We start from the raw sequence: 19,849 nt of genomic DNA on the forward strand, positions 1-19,849 counted from the left end.
GCCTGGATCAGCTTTGACAGTGTACAAAAAAGAAAAAAAGAAAAAAAAAAAAAAGGGAGAGAGACAGCTTCTGGATGAGGTGATGAAATCCTCAGGGCTTCCAGAAACCCACAGTAGTGGTGCTGTTCAGAGCTGGGGTAAAAATGCCTCGGCTGCTTCCAACAGTCAATGGCCCATCGCCTTTATTACATTTCTGTACAGTCTACAAAGTCTATTAAACATGAACCCACAACAATTTGGCAACTACTAAGGTACCAAAACTACCAGCAGTACTATACTGTAATCATCAAGAATCAAAGAAAAGACTGGAACGTTGAGCCTGACTCGTGTTCTCCAGTAAGAGATCTGGAATGTTCTCACCGCAACCAAGTATGCTGACGTGGCAGACGAGCTAACTCCCTTGAGCTAATCCTTACAAAATGTGTATGTGTGCACAAGAGCGCTAAACCACACCCCAGAAATATACACTATCACCATTGGCCAATTGTAAACAAGGTAAAATGTAGAGAAAGAACTTCCCAGTGAGCTTTCTAGTCAATTTTAGTCTAAGAAACACTATACACACATTAAAAACAAGATTCAAACAGTAAAATAAAGGATTAGAATTATGAAATATATGGTATATTATTAGAATATGTATTTAATATTTCTTCTTAAAACACCCCATTAGTCCTACCATTCTGGCAGGACAAGGTGATTCTTATCTACACAAGAGGAGCTTTCTGAAGAGTTACAATATACACAGACAGCAAAAATCAGAGGAAATAGATTCATCAATTACACTATAAAATTGCTTTCATTTTATAAAGATACAAATCTTTTACATAACTTTTAACCTACACAAAGAGCTCATTACTCACTGCATACATGCATTTTAACATTTCAACACTCTACTCTGGTGAATTAAACAACAGGGTTTATCATGACTAACAGATTCTAACTTGTGTTTGTTCAGGAACTTCTGGACCTTGAATCCATATGGCACATGCCTGTCAATCAAGAGCAAAAGTGCAGCCTGGAGAGATGGCTCAGCAGTTAACCATTGCTTTTCCAGAAGACCTGAGTTTGGTCCCCAGCGCCCACATCAGGCAGCACATTACTGCTGTTAACTCCACCTCCAGGGGATCCTCTTCCGGTCCCACAGGCACACACAAGCACATGCACACACAAATTTAAAAAAAAATAGTAAGAACTAAATCTTTAAAAGAACTTGCTATCATTTGCCTGGAGGGACACGTTGGTGTGCACACAAGTACTTCCAAAACCTCCCCCTGCTCCATGTCTACATACTGGTTTTTAAGGCTCTTTCAAGACACAACCGCAGCAACTTGTAGGACTATCTTTACCCCTTTTTTATTTGCCTTTTAAAGTGGGTTCTGGGTCCTGGCTGCAAGTACACATCTTGGTGGGCCATGTGTTACAACACACGCCTGTCTGCAGAGAACACAAAGGGACATACGTGCCTGCGAGCTGAGCAGCGCATAGCTCCGGGTCAGCCTCAGGGGCGTCAGTTACGTACAAGGGTACAAAGTCAACTTTGGAAGATGGTAGAGCTTCTGTTTTCATTCGGGCCCTGACATTCTACATCACTGAGCTATGTTTTGCTTTATGGCAACAAGAGCACAGGGGAAAAGTGGCAAATAGGCTGCAGCAGTCACCAGCACACAGAAACACACTGCTGCCCAGCTCCACACCCTGACAGCTTGTCCAGGTGTGTTCTCCATTCATCTGAGTCCCGGAGTTACCAATGGGAACCACAAGTGAGTTCCCCTTTCCTAGGCTTAAAATAAAATTATAGCGACAGGAAATTAACTACTCCATCAATGCCAAATGCTTCGAAAATTTATTTTTTGGTTATGAAGGTAATTTGGAATGGTCTAATATCCATAAATCATTACTATACTCCATAATCCATTTTGAAAACAATCCTGCCTTTTATGGGTTTAATATGCCCAATTCCTATCCCAGTATCTGTCATTTTTTGTACTGTCAGCAACGTAACTATCTCATTTGTCTTTATTTCTCCAAAGCATTCCCCTTGTGTGACTTTCACAGAACACTGAAGCCAGACAGTTCTTCTCTGCATAGAATTTGAAGCCTACAATTTGTATTACATAATCACCAAGGAAATACCAGGGTAGCTCTACGCACAATGTTAGAAAAAAAAAAAGTGGCTAGAAATCCATGCAGCAGCAACAGGAGCTTGGTGATGACAGGGATTTGGGAAACATTTGCAACTTCTTCTGGTTTTCACTCAGAGGATCACACACATCTGTCTGCAATGGGGTAGGTCCCCCTTGGGCCAGGTCCGTGGGTGACATATCCTGCAAACCCAGAGAGGTACACTTACATCATCAGCCAGCGTCGCTGCTCCGTGGAGAATGGGCGCCGGGCTGTGCTTCTCGTAGTAGTGCAGCTTTTCATGAATCTGGAAAAAATAGACAGCAGTATGAGCTCACCTGCCAGCAAAGCACTGTGGGTACTTCAACACTTTCACTACTGTGAGCAGAATCAGCTCTCTCAATCATTTTAAAGTCACATGTTAAGATGGTAGAGATGTGTCTACAACCCATTAATTATGAGCAAGGATCAAACGGCAAAAGCACATTCAAACAGAACACATAAGAACACCAAGCCTCTGTTTTTCCTCCTGAACAGAGTGCACTGTTCATAAGCTACACTGCCTCAAGATTTCAGGTATCACGTGTACCTTTGTTAGGCTGGTCTGCAAAGGGCTAGCAGGCTCTGTGAGCTGCTGAAGCCAGGCACATGCACCCTACCGGGTATGCTGTTCCAACTGCTTGCTTTGTTATCCCCTCCACTCTCCTCCCCTCCCCACCCCACCCCACCCCACCCCATTGTCACTTCCCAAATTCAAGTCTGAAAGAAATTAAGGGATTTCTGACTGTAGACATCGTTACTATCAGGTTAAGTAACATCAGGCCCCATAATGCAAAATGTTGTCATATTTGTTTAGCTATTTTATTGGGTTCCAACCCTTACTCTACCCTAATCCCTTTCAACCCCCAACGCTAGGTAGGAGAGAGAGAAGGGAAGAGAGGACAGGGGACAGGGGACACAGCCCTCTATAGGCTACTTCCTGCTGATTGGGGGTACAGAGTTCCTTGAGGCAAGCCAAATCTTGGTCATCATAATACACAGCACAGTTCAGCAGTCCAGCAACCTAGCAACAGCAAACACAACAGCAAAAGCCACAGCAGGAGGGAGCAACAGCTGCCACAGGGCCTCTGGGTGCTCTCCCATGTATACCCTCTCGGGAGTCCCCAGAATTAAATTATCTGCAGCTAGCAAAGATCATGGCCCTGCAAGTGCACAAGGCAAATTATAATCCCATACTGTAAAGCCGCCTCTTATCCATACCTGGGATTAAAACGAAAACATATTCACATAACTGGATTTTTAAAGAAACCAAAACTCACTACACTAAAATAAATAAATAATATTAAAAAATAAAAATAACCCCTTTCATCATCATGACCTAATAAACGTAAGCAAGAATGTATTTACAAACAGTGTGAGGCAAACCGAGTTTCTTTAACAATATTTGGCTAGAGATATGGCTCAGCAGTTAAGAGTGCATGATGCTCTTGCAGGGGCCTCAAGTTCAAATCCCAGCACCCACAGCAGGCATCTCCCAACCACGCATTGTGGTATAGTAAGTGACACCTTCTTTGACCAGTATGTGAAGTGACCATCTGAATTTATGTCCCCTCCTTGAGAACTCACTTTAGCCTATTCTTATGGATAAACTATCCTCTACTGTGTTTGAAAGACTGTCTCACCAGGCCCTGTCAGTCATATTCACAGCTAGTCAGCCCCTTGCAAGAGTCTGCAAGAGAGATTTTCTTTTGATTAGCCAGACGCTCCTGCTGAGAGCAAGTTCTATTACTTTTGGCAACCTGGTGTAGAAGGCAGGACATCCAGGAAAGGCTGTGACAGTTACGGCATTACCAGAATGAGCAGAGTTTTTGTTGTTTTTTTTGTTTGTTTGTTTGTTTGTTTGTTTGTTTGTTTGTTTTCCCCTTTAATATCTTGGACCCTTTAAGCTTAAATATTTATCACTAATTATAAAGAATGTAAGAAATTAAATACTTTTTAGGAAGCCATGAAATTATGATTTGAAACAAAACTGAGGCATGCTGAAAGCCAAATCTATGTTTTAAACAATCACCTAGTGGTAGGCTGCTCAGTCACGTCCAACACACACACAACTCAAATTTGTATAGTGGAACATACTGTCAACTTGACGGGATCTGAAATCACCTAACAAATCAGCAAAGCTTTGGGCATGTCTGTGACGGAGCTTCTAAGTTAGGTTGACTAAGGGGTGGGGGAGACCCCTCCAAAGGCAGCATTTACTCCATGGACTTGTGCCGCACACTGACTGGAGAGGAGTAATGAGCTGTGCACCAGTGTCCAGCTCTCTCTGCTTCTGTGTTGTGGGTGCAATGTGAGAGCTGACTGATGCTCCCACCGCTGTGCGCTGTCCCCAACAGCGGACTGTATCCTCAAGCCGTGAGCTGTCTGTCTGCCACGATTAACCCGTCTGTCCTTAAATCGCTTTCTGTCAGTATTTTATCACAGCAATGATAAAAGTAGCTAGTATATGTTTCGTTTCTGAAATGAGTTTGATCCTAAAGAAAAGGAAGTATGGAGTATGGTGGCATAGTCCTGTAATTTCCATATGACAGAGACCAAGGCAAAAGGATCCCAAGTTTAGGGCTATCTCGGGCTACATAATGTAATCCCAGTTTAAAAAAAAAAAATGAAGTTAGTTAAAAGAAAAACACAAAGAAAATGGAACAGCTGCACATGGTATCACGTTCAAACAGAAGTTAGTTTGATATACAAAATACAACCTTTTCCCCTTTAGTGGCTTTTATCAGGTATTAACCACAGCAAGGGGGGAGGGGAGAACCACTTAAGCTTTTCCCACTGATTTTAATATTATCTAAAAATCACATTCCAGGGGCTCGAGGGAGTGTTCAGTGGGTTAGAGCACCCACGCTCTTGCAGAGTACCCAGTTTGGCTCCCGGCACCCACGCTGTGTCAGCTCACCTCCTATACTAATGCTAGCTCTAGGGAAACCTGTCCCTGCTGGCTTCCAGAGCCACCTGCACTCACACGCACATAAACACACACAGAGTTTAAAAACAAGTTACTGCTGTTGATTTCAACGAAATACAGCTGGGCACAGTGGAAACTGCCTGTACCCCAGATGGGGCTTACTCAGGAGGTTTTTCAAGGCCCCAGAGTATAAACGACAAGCCCAAGTATCAAAAAGAAATCCTTAGGTGTACAGATTTCAGTACGATTATCCTATATTATACGTATAATATCCACGTATAAGTATATACCATGTATGTCTTTCTGTTTCTGGGATACCTCACTCAGGATAATCTTTTTCCAGATCCCACTATTTGCCTGAAAATTTTATGATTTCCTTCTTTTTAATTGCTGAGTAATATTCCATTGTGTAAATGTACCATTTCCACAATTTCTGTATCCATTCCTCAACTGAGGGACATCTGGGTTGTTTCCAGCTTCTGGCTATTACAAATAAAGCTGCTACAAACATGGTAGCTAATCAAGAAGGTGGACCCTGAGGTAAGATGCTCAATCTTCATTCAGAAAGGCAAAGGGGACAGACATCGGAAGAGGGAGAAAACAGGGAACAGGACAGGAGCCTACCACACAGGGCCTCTGAAAGACTCTGCCCAGCAGGGTACCAAAACATATGCTAAGACTCACAGCCAAACTTTGGGCAGAGTGTAGGGAATCTTATGAAAGAAGGGGAAGACAGAAAGACTTGGAGAGGACAGGAGTTCCACAAGGAGAGCAACAGAACCACAGGAGTCTTTTGTGAGACTGATACTCCAACCAAGGACCATGCATGGAGATAACATAGAACCTCTGCACAGACATAGCCCATAACAGCTCAGTGTCCAAGAGGGTACCCCAGTAATAGGAACAGGGACTGTCTCTGACATGAACTCAGTGGCTGGCTCTTTGATCATTCCACCTGAGGGGGGAAACAACCTTACCAGGCCACAGAAGAAGACAATGAAGCCAGTCCTGATGAGACCTGATAGACTAAGGTCAGACAGAAGGGGAGGAGGACTGGGGGAGGGGCATAGGAGAAAAGGAGGGAGGGAGAGTGGAATTGGGAGGGGTTGGGGGAGGGGGCTACAGCTGGGATACAAAGTGAATAAACTGTAATTAATAAAAATTACAAAAGAGAGATCCTGTGTGCAAATAATAAGTACAAATAAAAATAAAATTTTAAATAAATAAAACTTTTGGCTCGACTCTATGCTGACTGGTTGAGCCAACAGTTATTCTGTTCTTGTGTTAACGCTTGGTGCCAGGGCTTCATTCTCTGATACATACGGACTAGGTATTTAGATGCCATGGGAAACCAACTTCATTATCTCTCAACACTCTGAGTAACTGTCTCCATGTTCACTTCTCTGAAGCTGGGCCTTTTACGGGGTTTTGTACAAAGGTTTCCAAGGTTGGTAGGAGCCCCTTTTAGGAATAGTTTTAAGCACCATCTGATCACCGACCCTGTAATCTCATCTACTGACTCTGATGCTTTCACAGTGTAAAACTACCAGATCGGGCAGACTAAAAAAATCAAACCCTAAGACATGGACCACCTGGCAGCTGGTCTGTGGTTACAAATTCTTATAGCAGAAACTTTGCTTCCTACCATATTGCAGAAGAGGTACAGGTCTCTCCTTTCCGTAAGGAGAATTTGTGACTGTGTAACACACTGTGTTACAATAGCAAATCAGAAATGTCTGTGTGTGTCATAATCTTCTACCCATGCCTGGTCTCAATTTCAGGAGAGTGAGCCCACACCCACCCTGACCAGACTGCTACAAAGCCGCTACAATGCAAGCTGAAGCAGATAATGGTATGCAATTTATCCTTCAGTTCTGAAACGAAATTCACTTTTACTGTACTTTCTTTTAAATTTAGAAATGCATTAAAAATAGTTGTCAATACCAAGAAACTATGGGTACACATATTGTTGCTTTTATAACAACCATGAGGAAGCCGTAAATAATGAATCCAAAACACGTGCTTTTCTTAACACTGCTAACAATACAGCAGCACAATTTACACTGCTAGCAACATCTAGTAATAAACAAAAAATATTAAACCATAAGATTAAAGAAGTTTGCAGTTACCCATAATTTCTAAATATTGGAGGACTAAAAGGGTAGGTTTGCAATTTAATACAAATTAACTCTGGCTTCCACCAGAGCAGCAGTTAATTTATTTATTGCAGAATTATCATGAAAGGAAAAGAACTTACGAAAGTTTATATGAGAGTTCTCAAGAGTTATCGTGCCCATTCTGCTCACGCGCGTCATTCTTTGGGCACTTGTGCCTGCCATTGATGCTTTTTTTTCTTTTCTTTGTCCAGGACTAGACCCAGGGCTATAAACATGCTGTCAAGGACTTTTCCTCAGGTGCCAAGTGGGACACCTGAGCCACTGCATTTCTTTAAGCATTGAAGATAATAGTTCATCTAATTTAGAATCAGTTTTCAAGTTACAACAGAGATCCTTATCATGCCTTTGTCCTTCGATTTCTGAATCACAGAGTGTGGGTAGAGTTGTGTTCACAAGCACAGCGGAGGCGCAAAGAAGGGGACGGTGACACCCACAAGGAAAAGCTTTCTCTAAGAAAGTGCTAAGTAATGAGTACCATGCTCTCAGCCATGGTTAAGCTGTCTGCAGTACCTCTGTGCAAATGAGAAACTCCTACACGGTTTCAAAACCCTTAGAAATGAAAGTACTAAGACAGGTTTTAGGCTGAAATTAATAATTAAAATGCATCAAATCATCAACTTTACTTTGCTGGGTGAAAATGAAATTTCTTCTATTCAGAAGGAACTCCCCCAATACCCAGAACTACTGTAGCTAAGAAATATCTGGAAACCTTTCAGTGAGTCAACAACAATGAAAAATCAACTTGAATTACACAATCTAGAAGTAACTAGCCTACTTTACTCCGAAACAGCCCGATATTTACATATATACCTTTCAGTCTTCTAGAATAATTGGATTCCCCACTTTTAAAAAAAGCGTTTTCATTTCTTCTATATTAACTGACTTAATAAAACAACAAACACTTAACAACTAAGATGAAATGAAACTGGAAATGGCTACGGCTTCAACAACACAATACTCAAATGGGGGTTTGGTTTTTATGTGGGTGCTTCCTGGTGTGAGGGCTAACAGAGTTCGGTGTCCCGGCTTTAATTCGTGTGCTGACCTTGGCTGGACCTTAGCACCTTAGCACCTTAGCACCAGCGCAAAGTCAACCCAGAGAAAATAGTGACCATCATCAGAATCCTCTCAGGAGGACAGCTTGGTTTGACCTTTCAGTTCCAAGAAACAGCCCCGAGGAGTCTGTGGATCCCCAAGTGTGTCCTCATTCATCTTTTTGTTTTGTGAGCCATGGAACTCAACCAGGGCTGGGAAGCTTGGGACCCCAAGGACCCCCTCCCCCATCTATGACTGTGCGGGCCACTTTTAAGCAGCCACAGCTTCTGTGAGGCCAGGACTGCACTGGCTGGGACACGCCCAGCACACAACATTGCAGAGCCCTCTTTCCAATCTCCTTGTTCCTGCACTCTCTTTCTGTCCACTCTGTGGTGATGTTCCCCAAGCCACAACTTATTCTCAGTGCCTCACGTATCTATTCATGACCACTCATCACAAAAGAATCATCTCTGATGATGGCCGAGAGCAGATTATCTATGGGTATAAACACAGATATTTAAGTTGGGCCTAGTAGAGCATGCCTGTAATCCCAGCACTTGGGGAGGCAGGGGCAGGAAGATCTCTGTGAGTTCCAGGCCATTCTGGTCTACAGTGTGAGTCTAGGACAGCCAAGGCTATATAGAGAAACCCTGTCTCAAACAAACAAATAAACAAAAAACAAATAAACAAACAAAACCCCCACAAATATTTAGAAAGAAGTGTTGGCATTCTGACAGTTTAGCTGTACAACAGCAGTAAGGTCCCCTTCTAGGGACTTCCTCATCCATGTTTTGTTTGTTTTCCTGAGCATTTATGGTAAGGTGGAACAAAAACTAACATCAAAATTGGACAATACAAACAATCAGAAGAAAAAGAGCCCAATGGAAGTCACAAGAGTCAGAGACCCACTCATTTGCACATTCAAGGCTCCTTTAAAAACACTAAACTAGAAGCATAATATATATGCAGAGGACCTGCAGACCCACGCAGGCCTGTGCAGGCCTGTGCAGGCTGCCCCAGTCTCTCTGAATCCACAAGAGTTTTATCATGTTGATTTAGAGAATCTTGTTCTCCGGGTGTCCTCCATCCCTCTGGCTCTTACGCTCTTTCTGCCTCCTCTTTTGCAGGCCTCCCTGAGCCCTGAAGGGGAAAGATTTGATGGCGACATCCTATTTAGAGCTGAGTGTTCCAAGGTCTCGCAAACGCTGCATCATATCTGCCTGGACGTTTCTGAAGCTCCTACTGGCTTCAGAAGAAGCTTCTCTGATGACAGCTGAGCAAGGACAATGTCACTCCTGTCCTAAGTGTTCCGCACCTCCAGGTGTGAAGGCTGATTCCTGGTCCTCGGGTCTCAGTGAAAATCTTTAGCTCTTCTTTTAAAACAGTATCTTTATAAGACTACAGATGTGTCAACCATACACCGTCCCATTTTGCTCAGCTGTCAACATGCAAGTAGCATCAAGTATTAAGCCATTTCCTGAACTTCAACCTCACATTTCAAAGCTCTCATCTCCCATCTTAGAGACTGCTTAATAGTTCACTCTACAGAAAACCAGAACCGTCATTTAACTGTCAGTGGATACCTAGATTATTTCTGTATTTTTGTACATATTTCTGGTGCTAAAACATTCTGACAGAGGACTGAGAGACAGCTCAGTGGTGCACGTACTGCCGTGCCTAAATAGGACCTGAGTTCAAGTGCCGAGTACCCATGTGAAAAACTAGGGACAGCTGCCCACATGCCTGTAACCCAGGCTGGAAGGGTGCAGAGAGCAGATCCCTGGGGCTTGCTGACCAACAGTCTCACCGAACGGTTCAGTGAGTATCCCAGTCTCAAGTGAACAAGGCAGAGGGAGACAGAGCAGGGGAGCTGACGTGGCCCCCATGACGCACACACCTGAATCTACTCTCTTTTTCTTCCTACAGTGGGAGTGCTGAGGTTTGAACCTAGAACCACACACATCCTAGCACGTGCTGTCCTCCACAGTTGTAGCTGCGGTCTCGTTCTTTTCCACACAGACGAACTGATTTCACAGCACCCTCCCCCCTTAGCCGTGCTTTTGTCTGGTGTCACCTGCAGGTCTGTAACCAGAAGCGCCTCTGCCCCTTGTCCCCTATCTCTACCTGTGCGAGCAGTATGAGGTCTTTAATAGTTCAACGTTGTAATAAATAGCAGCTGACCACCAGCCCCCAGCTGAGCCTTGTTGGCATGCGCACACTGAAGCCACAGTTAATACTAAAATAATTAAAAAATAATAGAGAGGCAGTTTTATGGCGAGGCTTCCTATTTTCTATGCACTTGGGCTTCAACGGAGTCTCACAATTCCCTGTGTGCGGATGTTTAATATTCTCTATCACGGTTACACTTGCACTTTCTACAGCTACTATAAAAAGGATGGTTTGGGGCTCTGTTCTGTTCTGTTTTAAATTTTCATTTTCTATTGGCTGTGGATACCTAGCTATACAACTGATTCTGTACACAGACCCTGCCGTCAGCCCCTTGCTCAGCTCGCTACTGAATGAACCTGAAGACTGTCCTCAGGAACAGGCACAAGCCCATGAATTTTGGCAGTTCCGCTTCCTTCTTTGCAGCCTTTGTGTGCTACCCTCTGGCTTCTAAGCCGATAAGGCTCTCCCTACTGTAAGGAAAATGCTCACCAGTGTTTGCGCCTGTGAAGGCACGCCCAGGGCCTGGTACAACTCACCCAGGCAGTGGCGGACTTCCTGGCGAAGTGATAACAGAAGCCTTGCTGAAAGCTGGTGAGTGGCACGGGGACCACAGGTGGAGGAAGTAAGCCATGAGCGTGCCCATGAGCGCTTCCTCTTACCCTGGTAATGGCTGCACTGTTCCTTCTCTAACTCCTGTCTGCTGCATGGACAGCCTGGCCCCACACACCCCTGTCCCCAGTTCTTTCCACATGCACAGGTCCAACTGTTGCAGCCCTCTAAACTGTAAGCCAAAAATAAACCTTTCCTCTCTTACACTTCCCAGGTGTTTTGGTCACAGGTACCAAAAATAATAAACATCTGATTTTCAAAGCAATCATTTCCATTTTCTCTAGTACTTCTAATTATTCTGGATTTTGGTCAGCATCATTAAGAAGTTTCCTTCTGTTCCTCCTTCTTATTCACTAACACCATTTTTCATTAAAAAAAGAAACCCTTATTTTATCAACTTCTACTTTCCTGTATGCTCCAAAGCAATAACATGTAATAATTGTACCCTTTTCCTGTGATCAGTTACAGTATGTGTTAACTTTTCATTCCTGCAACAAAACACCTAAGATACCTAATTCATAAATATTATTAAGACGTCTTCTTCGGGCTCATGCTGTCAACGCTGCAGCTCATGACTGGGCCTGTTGCTCTGAGCCCGTGTTCTGGACAGAGGCACACGGCACTGGAGCACACGGCGGAGTGAAACCCCTCAGCTTGAGGAAGACAGGAAAAGAGAGGGGAAGAACCTGGGGTCACACACTCCCCTCGAGAACAGCCCTCTCCAGTGAGGACCTGCAATCATCACTTGGGTTCCATTCTCAGAGCCCCCACCTCCCAGCTCGGGTGGGGCTCTTAGCTTTGCCAGAGCCCACAGCACATGGAGTTGGCTGCTGGCCTCTTTGTTGGCGCTCCTAATATTTTGTGTTCTTAATGACTTAAAACAGACCCACCATTTCCCTTTGTCAGACTGGGTATCATCTTGTTCTGGGGTTATACCAAGTCATATAGAACAAGAGGGCCTCACTATTCTATCTTCCGGAATAATCTTGGTCAAACATACCCAGGCAGCCGCGTGGTGGTTTATCTATTTGTTTTTTTCCGGCTTGGGAAGATTTATTTTATTTTCTTCTCCATGTTTTACATGGTATTTTTGTAGGATTTTTTTCCTTCTTTTATTTTTGAGATTATAATATAATTACATCACTTGCCCCTTCTCCTCCCTCCCTACAAACTGTTCCCATTTTATGGGTATAGCTTCTGACATTACTAAGTCCCACAGCAAACTCTCTGAGCCACCGGCTCCTAAAACCTTTCCAGTCCCTCTTCCGCAGTGTTCCCTGAGCCTTGGCTGTGAGAGTGTTTTGCAGATGTACCCTTTGGGGCTGGGTTCCACGTCTCTGCACTCTTGATTGGTTGTGTGTTTCTGGAATGGTTCTCTCGGCTGCAAGAGATGTTTCCTCAATGATGGGTAACGCCCTCACTTATCTGTGAGTATAGCACACCTATTTTATCGGTAGTTGGGAATCATGCTGGTTGAGTAAATGGTTCTCCTCCCAGATCCAGGACTCCATGAGTCTTAGGGAGTTGGCCAGCACAATGCATTACTTCCCCCTGGATGAGTGGGCCTTAACTAATTAGAAAGCGTTGGTTACTGCAGGGCAAGGTGTGTGCCACTATCACACCTTAGTGTTACTGCGCCATCCGGGTTGTTTTCGTTCCTAGGCATTGTAGTGGGTAGGACGACTGATTTCCTCCCTCCTTTGGAAGCTTGCACGGCACCTTCTGGTACCATGAAAGACAGTCCTAAGGGAAGACATATTCAGGTTAGTTCTTGCTCAGAGCCCTCTTGGCCCTGCTTCTGAAGGGCATGGTATCTGCAGCAACAGGAACTGACCTCCCATTTCTAGGGGGCAGCCCAGGACAACAGCTCGTGATATGCAGGGAGTTGGGCAGGTCTTATGCCTGGCATTGAGGATTCCGTTAGGTAATTTTTGACTCTTGCAGACAGCACTGTCAGGACAGATGAGAAATTTTCATTTCAGCTGTGTGTGTGTGTGTGGTGTGTGTCAGTGTCTGTGTGTCTAAGTGTGTAGCATGTATGTATGCAGGTATATATTTATGCATGTATATGTACCCACAGACTTACGTGTTATAGATTTGTAAAGAGACAGTTAACAGTATGGTCCTTTAGGACTTTTCCAGACATCCTTACTGTTACTGCCTCCCTCCTCTTTTGTATCTGTCTCCCTTGCCCCTAACTAGAGCCCATCTTTTCCTATCCCCCCAATCAGATCATGTATGCCCCACTTTTCCTCTCTCTGCTGCTCTCCCACATCCATGTCCCAGCAATGCTCAGTTTTGCTTTCCTGGTTTCTGCAGTTCCTCCAGAAGTGAATCTGACTTTGAATTTCTGTTTCTTCTCATCAGTTCTGCAGGTTTTAATTTTCTAGAGGTCCTTATATGGTGTTTAGACATGAGATATTTCCAAACCAGTTTTTCTGAAGCTGTTCAAAGTGCTCTCTTAATGATCCTTTAAATTCCTGCTAGCTCTCAGTTTGTGACTATCTTTTCCTTTCCAAAACTATCTCCATTTTGTTTTCCTTTCTTTCCCAGAAGAAGGTCCATGTCACTAGGTCTTTGGTGGAGTCTACAATCATTCATCAGGCTCTTCATTTCTACATCATTAACTCCCATCTCACCACAGCACTTCTTCCTTTTTGCAGGTGACTATTCTCATGTCCTTTTAGAATCTCGTCAGATGGATGCTTTGCTTATTTCCTTTAGAAACTTTTTTAAAACACTGCCTATCCATGCAGCCCAGACTGGCCTCATGAAACCCCTTCCTCAGCATCTCAAACAGGATTTGAGGCATGTGCCATAATACCCAAGTCTTTGTTGCTTTTACCGTTTCTTACGTCATTTCTGTCTCTTATAGCTTCCCACTTCTTGGCTACTGTGTATCTACTAAATGCCTCACTGTTGGTGTTAATATACTTTTGTTTTTTTGTTTCTCCAGTACCAATGGTCTGAAGCTCATGTAGTCTAACTATTACATACTTACCATGAATCCACACACCACACACACACACACACGTTATTCAGCTGAAGTCCTAAACAGTTAAACATCACCTTCACACAATTTGCAAAACATGGCACACTCCAAGTCCTGTCGCAGCCCTCCCGGGCCATGTGCTCACACGTCTAATGTGGTATACAAATACTCCAGCCCACCACAACACACAGCCCAGACGCAGCCTGCACTTCTTAGTGTTGTTCCTATTTTCTGTCACTCTATTAAGTATTTAGGCATAATAAAATGTGTAGTTGTGGTATCTTGTGTCTTGTCTCCCTGCTATTTTCTAAAGACATATTTCATACTTACCCGTCTTCTTCAGCTATAATCAGGTTGCAATTCAAGCCTTTAAATTCATAAGTACATTTTTGCGGTAAAATTTTTCACTTACATGACAGGCTGTTCCTAATCATCTCTGTCTGCAGCTCCTTGTGGGATTATGCCCTTTGTATCTGTGACAGTTAGCTATGAATGTCAACTTTACAGGATTTGCAATCAACTGGGCCATACATCTTTGAGCTAGTCTGTAAAGGGATTTTGTGGAAGGATTAACTGAGAAAGGAAAGACAATTCCCCCCCCCCCCCTTCCCCGAGTCAGCAGCTCCTTCAGCCACAGCCCAGACATAAGAAGTTCAAGGGAACACTTCTGATTTTTGCCTGTTCACCTTCACCCTCTGATAGCCACCATTTCCTAACAAGGGTGCCCAGCCTCTTCAGCTTTCAGTGTCAATGTGGACTCAGGAGAGAGGCTTCCAGAATCCTTCTGGCCTTCACTGACAGACTTGGGGTGCTGAGGCATCCAACCTCACAGACTGAACAGCCAGGAAGTTTTCAACCTCTCCAGTGTGTAGCTTGCCAACATTGAGGCACCCAACCAGAATCATGTGAGCCAACTTAGTAAATCCCTCTTTTAATACATATCATACCTACATCATATATATATGTGTGTGTGTGTGTGTGTGTGTGTGCATTTATATGTATGTATATATGTCTCTGTATATATATATAAACATACCTTTACTAATAGAGTATCTTTACTGTTTCTCCCTTTTATTTCAGATTTCTCTAAGAGACAAATCTCTGACACACAGCCATTTCACAATGGTTCCCAGGGGTAAATTAGTATTTTTAAATTTTACAAATGGGATCTGGAAAGATGGCTCAGTGTTTAAAAGCACTTACTGCTCTGACAGAGGACCTGGGGGGGGGGGGTTCCCAGCACCCACATCGCACCATGAGCAGCCACCTGCTACTCTATTTCCAAGGGATGTGACGCCCTCTTCTGGCCTCCACAGCTACCCACACGCACATACTATATGAACACAGCCAGGCACACACACATACACAGAAACTGAAAACATATTTTAAATTACAGAAACGTCACTTATGTACTAAGGTCCAAATTAGAAAGTGTGTACGAGTATTAAATGCTGCACCCCACCAGCACCAACAGAAGGGATAAAAACAAGCTCGTGCCTGTTTTTTTGAAAGTTACTTTCAGTGGAGGAACTGGCATTTACAACTAACTGCAGTCACTCTTACTTACTTTCTAATCAATTTTCTAAAACCAGATAAATTAATGGTGACTAGAAAAGTCAGGGAATTCTCTACAAGTCTTTTCTACTTCCTTTTTTATTTTTAACCATAGGGTTCTCTGCTGTGGGAAAAGTCTGTTTTCCTTAAGATCTTTTATTTTAATAGCTGGGGGAAAATTGCTGGTTAGACTTCGTGGCAATATAGAAAGGAGGCCAAGCCATAGGAATGAGGACATTTCAAGAACCCAGAGATGTTCAAAAGCAAACACATGATATCTTACTGGAAAGAGAAACTGTAATCTTCTCTACAAATATATGTAATCATTTTTTTTCTTTACTGTGTGTGTGTGTGTGCCTGAGTGTATGTCTTGTGCAGCACAGTCCTGCATGAGTCCGAAAGATCTAAAAGGGGCATCATATCCCCTGGAACAACTAGTTACAAATGGTTGTGAGGTGCCAAGTGGGTGCTGTGACCCAGTCTCAGGTCCTCTACTAGACCATCAAGTCTTCTTAACTGCTGAGCCAGCTCGCTGGAAGTGCATCTGAAAGCAGACATTCTAAGCACACCAAACTTTACACCCAGCAGGAGAAGGACTCTGTGGAAACCCAGTTAATTCCTGTCACCCGGCCACATCTCCTGCATTAATCTTAACTATGGTATCGTGTGCTTGTGCGGCACTTCCACAGCTATGGTCATTCTAAACAGCAGACCTCACACATAGTGAAAGCGGCTAGTCTCTAGCATCATGCAAATACTCAAACCCAAGCACCTTTCTAGCTGAGTGGCTTTGCCACCTCTTAGAATGTGAGGTACTCTTCAGACGCACTGGACGGCCCCATAGCTACCCCACATCATGAGATCCTAACTCTGCCAGATCGCCAATGATGCAATGTACTTTTATTGGCCTACGGAGAGGATGACGTCACAGATTCTGCAGCCCTTTCAAGAAGTTGCAAGATGCCAAATCAAGCTGTCCTGTGAGTTTCCAAAGTATCACTTCATCCGAGTGCATATTAGGACTGTCCCATGCTGTGGATTTTAAATTTTAGCAGAAGTAAATATGCTAAGAAGTAAAATTTGTGATTCAGAAACAGGTCCTGTTAGAATTTTATGCAACAATGCCCTGCACATACCCACGTGGATCTCACTGAATCCTCTGCCACTCTTATTACACAGGAAAGCTAAGCAACTCCACAGAGCACGTGCTGAGACGGTCCGTCGTAGGCACTTGCCCTGTCCCAGACACACTTGTATTAAATTTCTGCCTCTGCCAAAGCCGCTACCGTGGAGGCATCCAGATTTTACTCCACAGGCTCAGGTTGCAAGTATTCTACGCATTTGGAATGGGTGGCAGCAAAAAGTGTAACTAAAATGAATAATACTTTCATCAACCTCCAAAGAATAAAAACAAGCCAATATCATTAAGGAACTCAATATTAAAAACACTTTGGGTTATAAAAATTATGCCAGTTATACTACTGATTACTGCTCATATTTCTAATTATATAAGTGCCAAAATATGAGTCAGGCTGGCAATAAATTAATTTCATTTTTATATTTTCTTTCAATCACTGCCAGCTTTAATATTTTATTCAAATAGGTGTTTGTTCTGTCAAATGAATGAATATGGTACCTTCCAATGACTACTAATAATTCTAATACCAACACATGCTGAGTGCTACCGTGTCCAGACTTGGTACACTGCATATGAGTGACCTCTTTGACCTTCGAAGCCTTTAATCCCAGCATCCCGATTGCTGGGATTAAAGGTGTACATCACCATCACCTGGCTTTAAAATAAAGTTTTGAATAAAAAAAATAAAAAGGCAAGAGAGGACAAAAGGGTGACTAAAGTCCTCTTCCAAGGAATGGAAGAAAAGCAAACACACATAAACATCTCAGAGAGAGTCCAACTGGAGTGGGCAGGGAGGCTAGGGATGCAGGATACGGGGTGCTTGCATCCAAAGGTGGGTAGGAAGGGAAAATATACACGGAGACAGACCTGTTATACTGGAGAGCGATCTGTTACTGTAATTGTCTTTTAACCGTGTTATAGAAGTCTTAGACTAAACTACAGGAGGGAAAACAGATAGATTAAATATATAAATAAAATGAATAATGACTATGTGATTGCTGTGGATAGACAGACAAGTTTAATAGGTGATACATAGATAGATGTTTGACAATAATGAGGAGGAGGAAGAAAAGGGGAAATACAGCACTCAATAAAAACAGTGATAGGTAGAAGGAATAATGTAATGGAAGAAACAAAGCTGCCATGTTAATTAAAGAATGTACAGAGAAAGTAATAAGAGTTCTTAATTAAACCATCAAATTGAAGAACTAAATGAATTCTTTGTTTAAAATTCTTCTCTCATACAATAAATTCCAACCTCAGTTTCCTCTCCCTCCACTTCTCCCAGTCTACCCCTCCCACCTGTCCTCTCCCTGAGATCCACTCCTTCTCCATTCCCCCTCAGAAAAGAGCAGGCCTCTCAGGAGGCCTAACATGGGATAAAACATCAGAATAAGACTAGTCTATTACAGGATATTTGATCACACTATGAACCCCCCCAGACGGTGTTATTTACTGGGGGGAGGGGGGGAACAAACCCTTTTCTAGTTATAGTGTGGTTCAGCCTTAACACACATCTTTCATCTAAGAGATTTCTTGGATGAATATTATATATAAATAGGATTATTTTATTGTAAATAGTAAGCATATTGTAAACAGGATTAACTAACATCAACCATAGATCAAGAGGCAGATCAAGCAACAAGTTGACAGGAAGTGAACATAAGAGTACTAAAAAAATCCACAGAGAAAAAGAGGAAGTCAGGAGGACAGACAGAGATGCACAGGAAGAAGGGAGACACAGAGTTTAAAGAAGGTTGTTTGAGAAGGGCATTCCTTCCAGGATGTCGCTGAGGAAGAAGGTCAGCTGGGTACTTTCTCTGAGCTAGTAGGCTTTCACCCCAGCATCTGGCTCCAGAGTCTTCATTGGTAAAATTGAACAACTGAGGTTTTGTTCAAAACAACACTGGCATAAACTCTCATCTCAGGGCTTAGTGAAGCAACCCAGCAGGAGGAAATGGTCTGATCAACAGAATGTATTTCAATATGCAAGGGCTAAGCAGCTAAACATTAAATTTTTAGTGCCTAGGAAGAATTGTAGTCAGTGATATGTAAAAATCTATAAAAGAAAATTATAAAGTACTACTGAAAGAAAGTAAATATCTAGATAAATGAAAAATTTTACAAAACTTGATAGCAGACTTAATGTTATAAATATACCTACTGTATCCAGACATACTATGCCTCCCATGAAACTAATATATTTTACTTTACAGGACAGTGTGTTGTTATGTGTGGTTTTCTTCCTGGCCCCAAGCTCCCAGAATAATGACTCAAAATGTATGTACAAACACCTAGGCCATATAGCTAGGCTCTTCTCTGACTAGCTCAAACCTTAAAATAACACATTTATACTAATCTACATTCTGCCACATGGCTGGTTACCTCTGCTCAGGTGCCATGTGTCTGTCCTCCTCACATCTGCCAGATGACTCTCCTACTCCCAGCTGTATCCCAGAATCCTTTTTGTCTACTGGATCTCCTCCCTCCTATTTACTGCTTCAGCTACAGGCCATTAGCTTTTTATTGATGGGTGTTGTTTCCATACAGACATAAGAGATTCCTTCTACAGCACTTTGATACCAACATAATGCAGAACAGCACAAAGAATAAACGATATGAAGAAAATACAAAACATTAGGAAGTAAAGTTATCCTTAGACAAAAGCACTTTGTGCTGGGAAGCCAAAAAAGCAAATACAATTAAGGTAGTAAAAAAGAAATTATGGATTTGAGATTTTAGTTTTAGACAAACTTATATCTAAGTACTAATGTAAGGGCCAAAATAGGAAAGAAATAAAGAAGGAAGGAAGGAGGGAGGAAAGGAAGGAAGGAAAGAAGGAAGGAAGGAAGGAAGGAAGGAAGGAAGGAAGGAAGGAGGGAGGGAGGGAGGGAGGGAGGGAGGGAGGGAGGGAGGGAGGAAAGGAAGGAAGGAAAGAAAGAAGGAAGGAAGGAAGGAGAGAAAGAAAGGAAGGAAGGAAGGAAGGAAGGAAGGAAGGAAGGAAGGAAGGAAGGAAGGAAGGAAGAAAGAAGGAAAGAAAGAAAGAAGGAAAGAGAGAGAGAGAGGTCAGAACTCAGAAAAACAGA

At 43.0% G+C, this 19,849-nt stretch overlaps 1 protein-coding gene across 2 annotated transcripts in view; it reads right to left on the reverse strand.

The window, feature by feature from the left end:
* The window catches only part of Mpp7 (MAGUK p55 scaffold protein 7), a 179,149-nt gene that overhangs the window by 69,068 nt on the left and 90,232 nt on the right, over nucleotides 1-19,849 (reverse strand). For both annotated transcript variants that reach the window (XM_055629393.1, XM_055629392.1), the window contains exon 4: nucleotides 2,351-2,428. In XM_055629393.1, the coding sequence (XP_055485368.1) occupies nucleotides 2,351-2,428 (78 nt within the window). The remainder of the gene's footprint in view (nucleotides 1-2,350; nucleotides 2,429-19,849) is intronic.

This window comes from Psammomys obesus, unplaced genomic scaffold (assembly GCF_907164565.1).
Source record: "Psammomys obesus unplaced genomic scaffold, mPsaObe1.curated_primary_1811, whole genome shotgun sequence".
Classification (NCBI taxonomy): domain Eukaryota; kingdom Metazoa; phylum Chordata; class Mammalia; order Rodentia; family Muridae; genus Psammomys; species Psammomys obesus.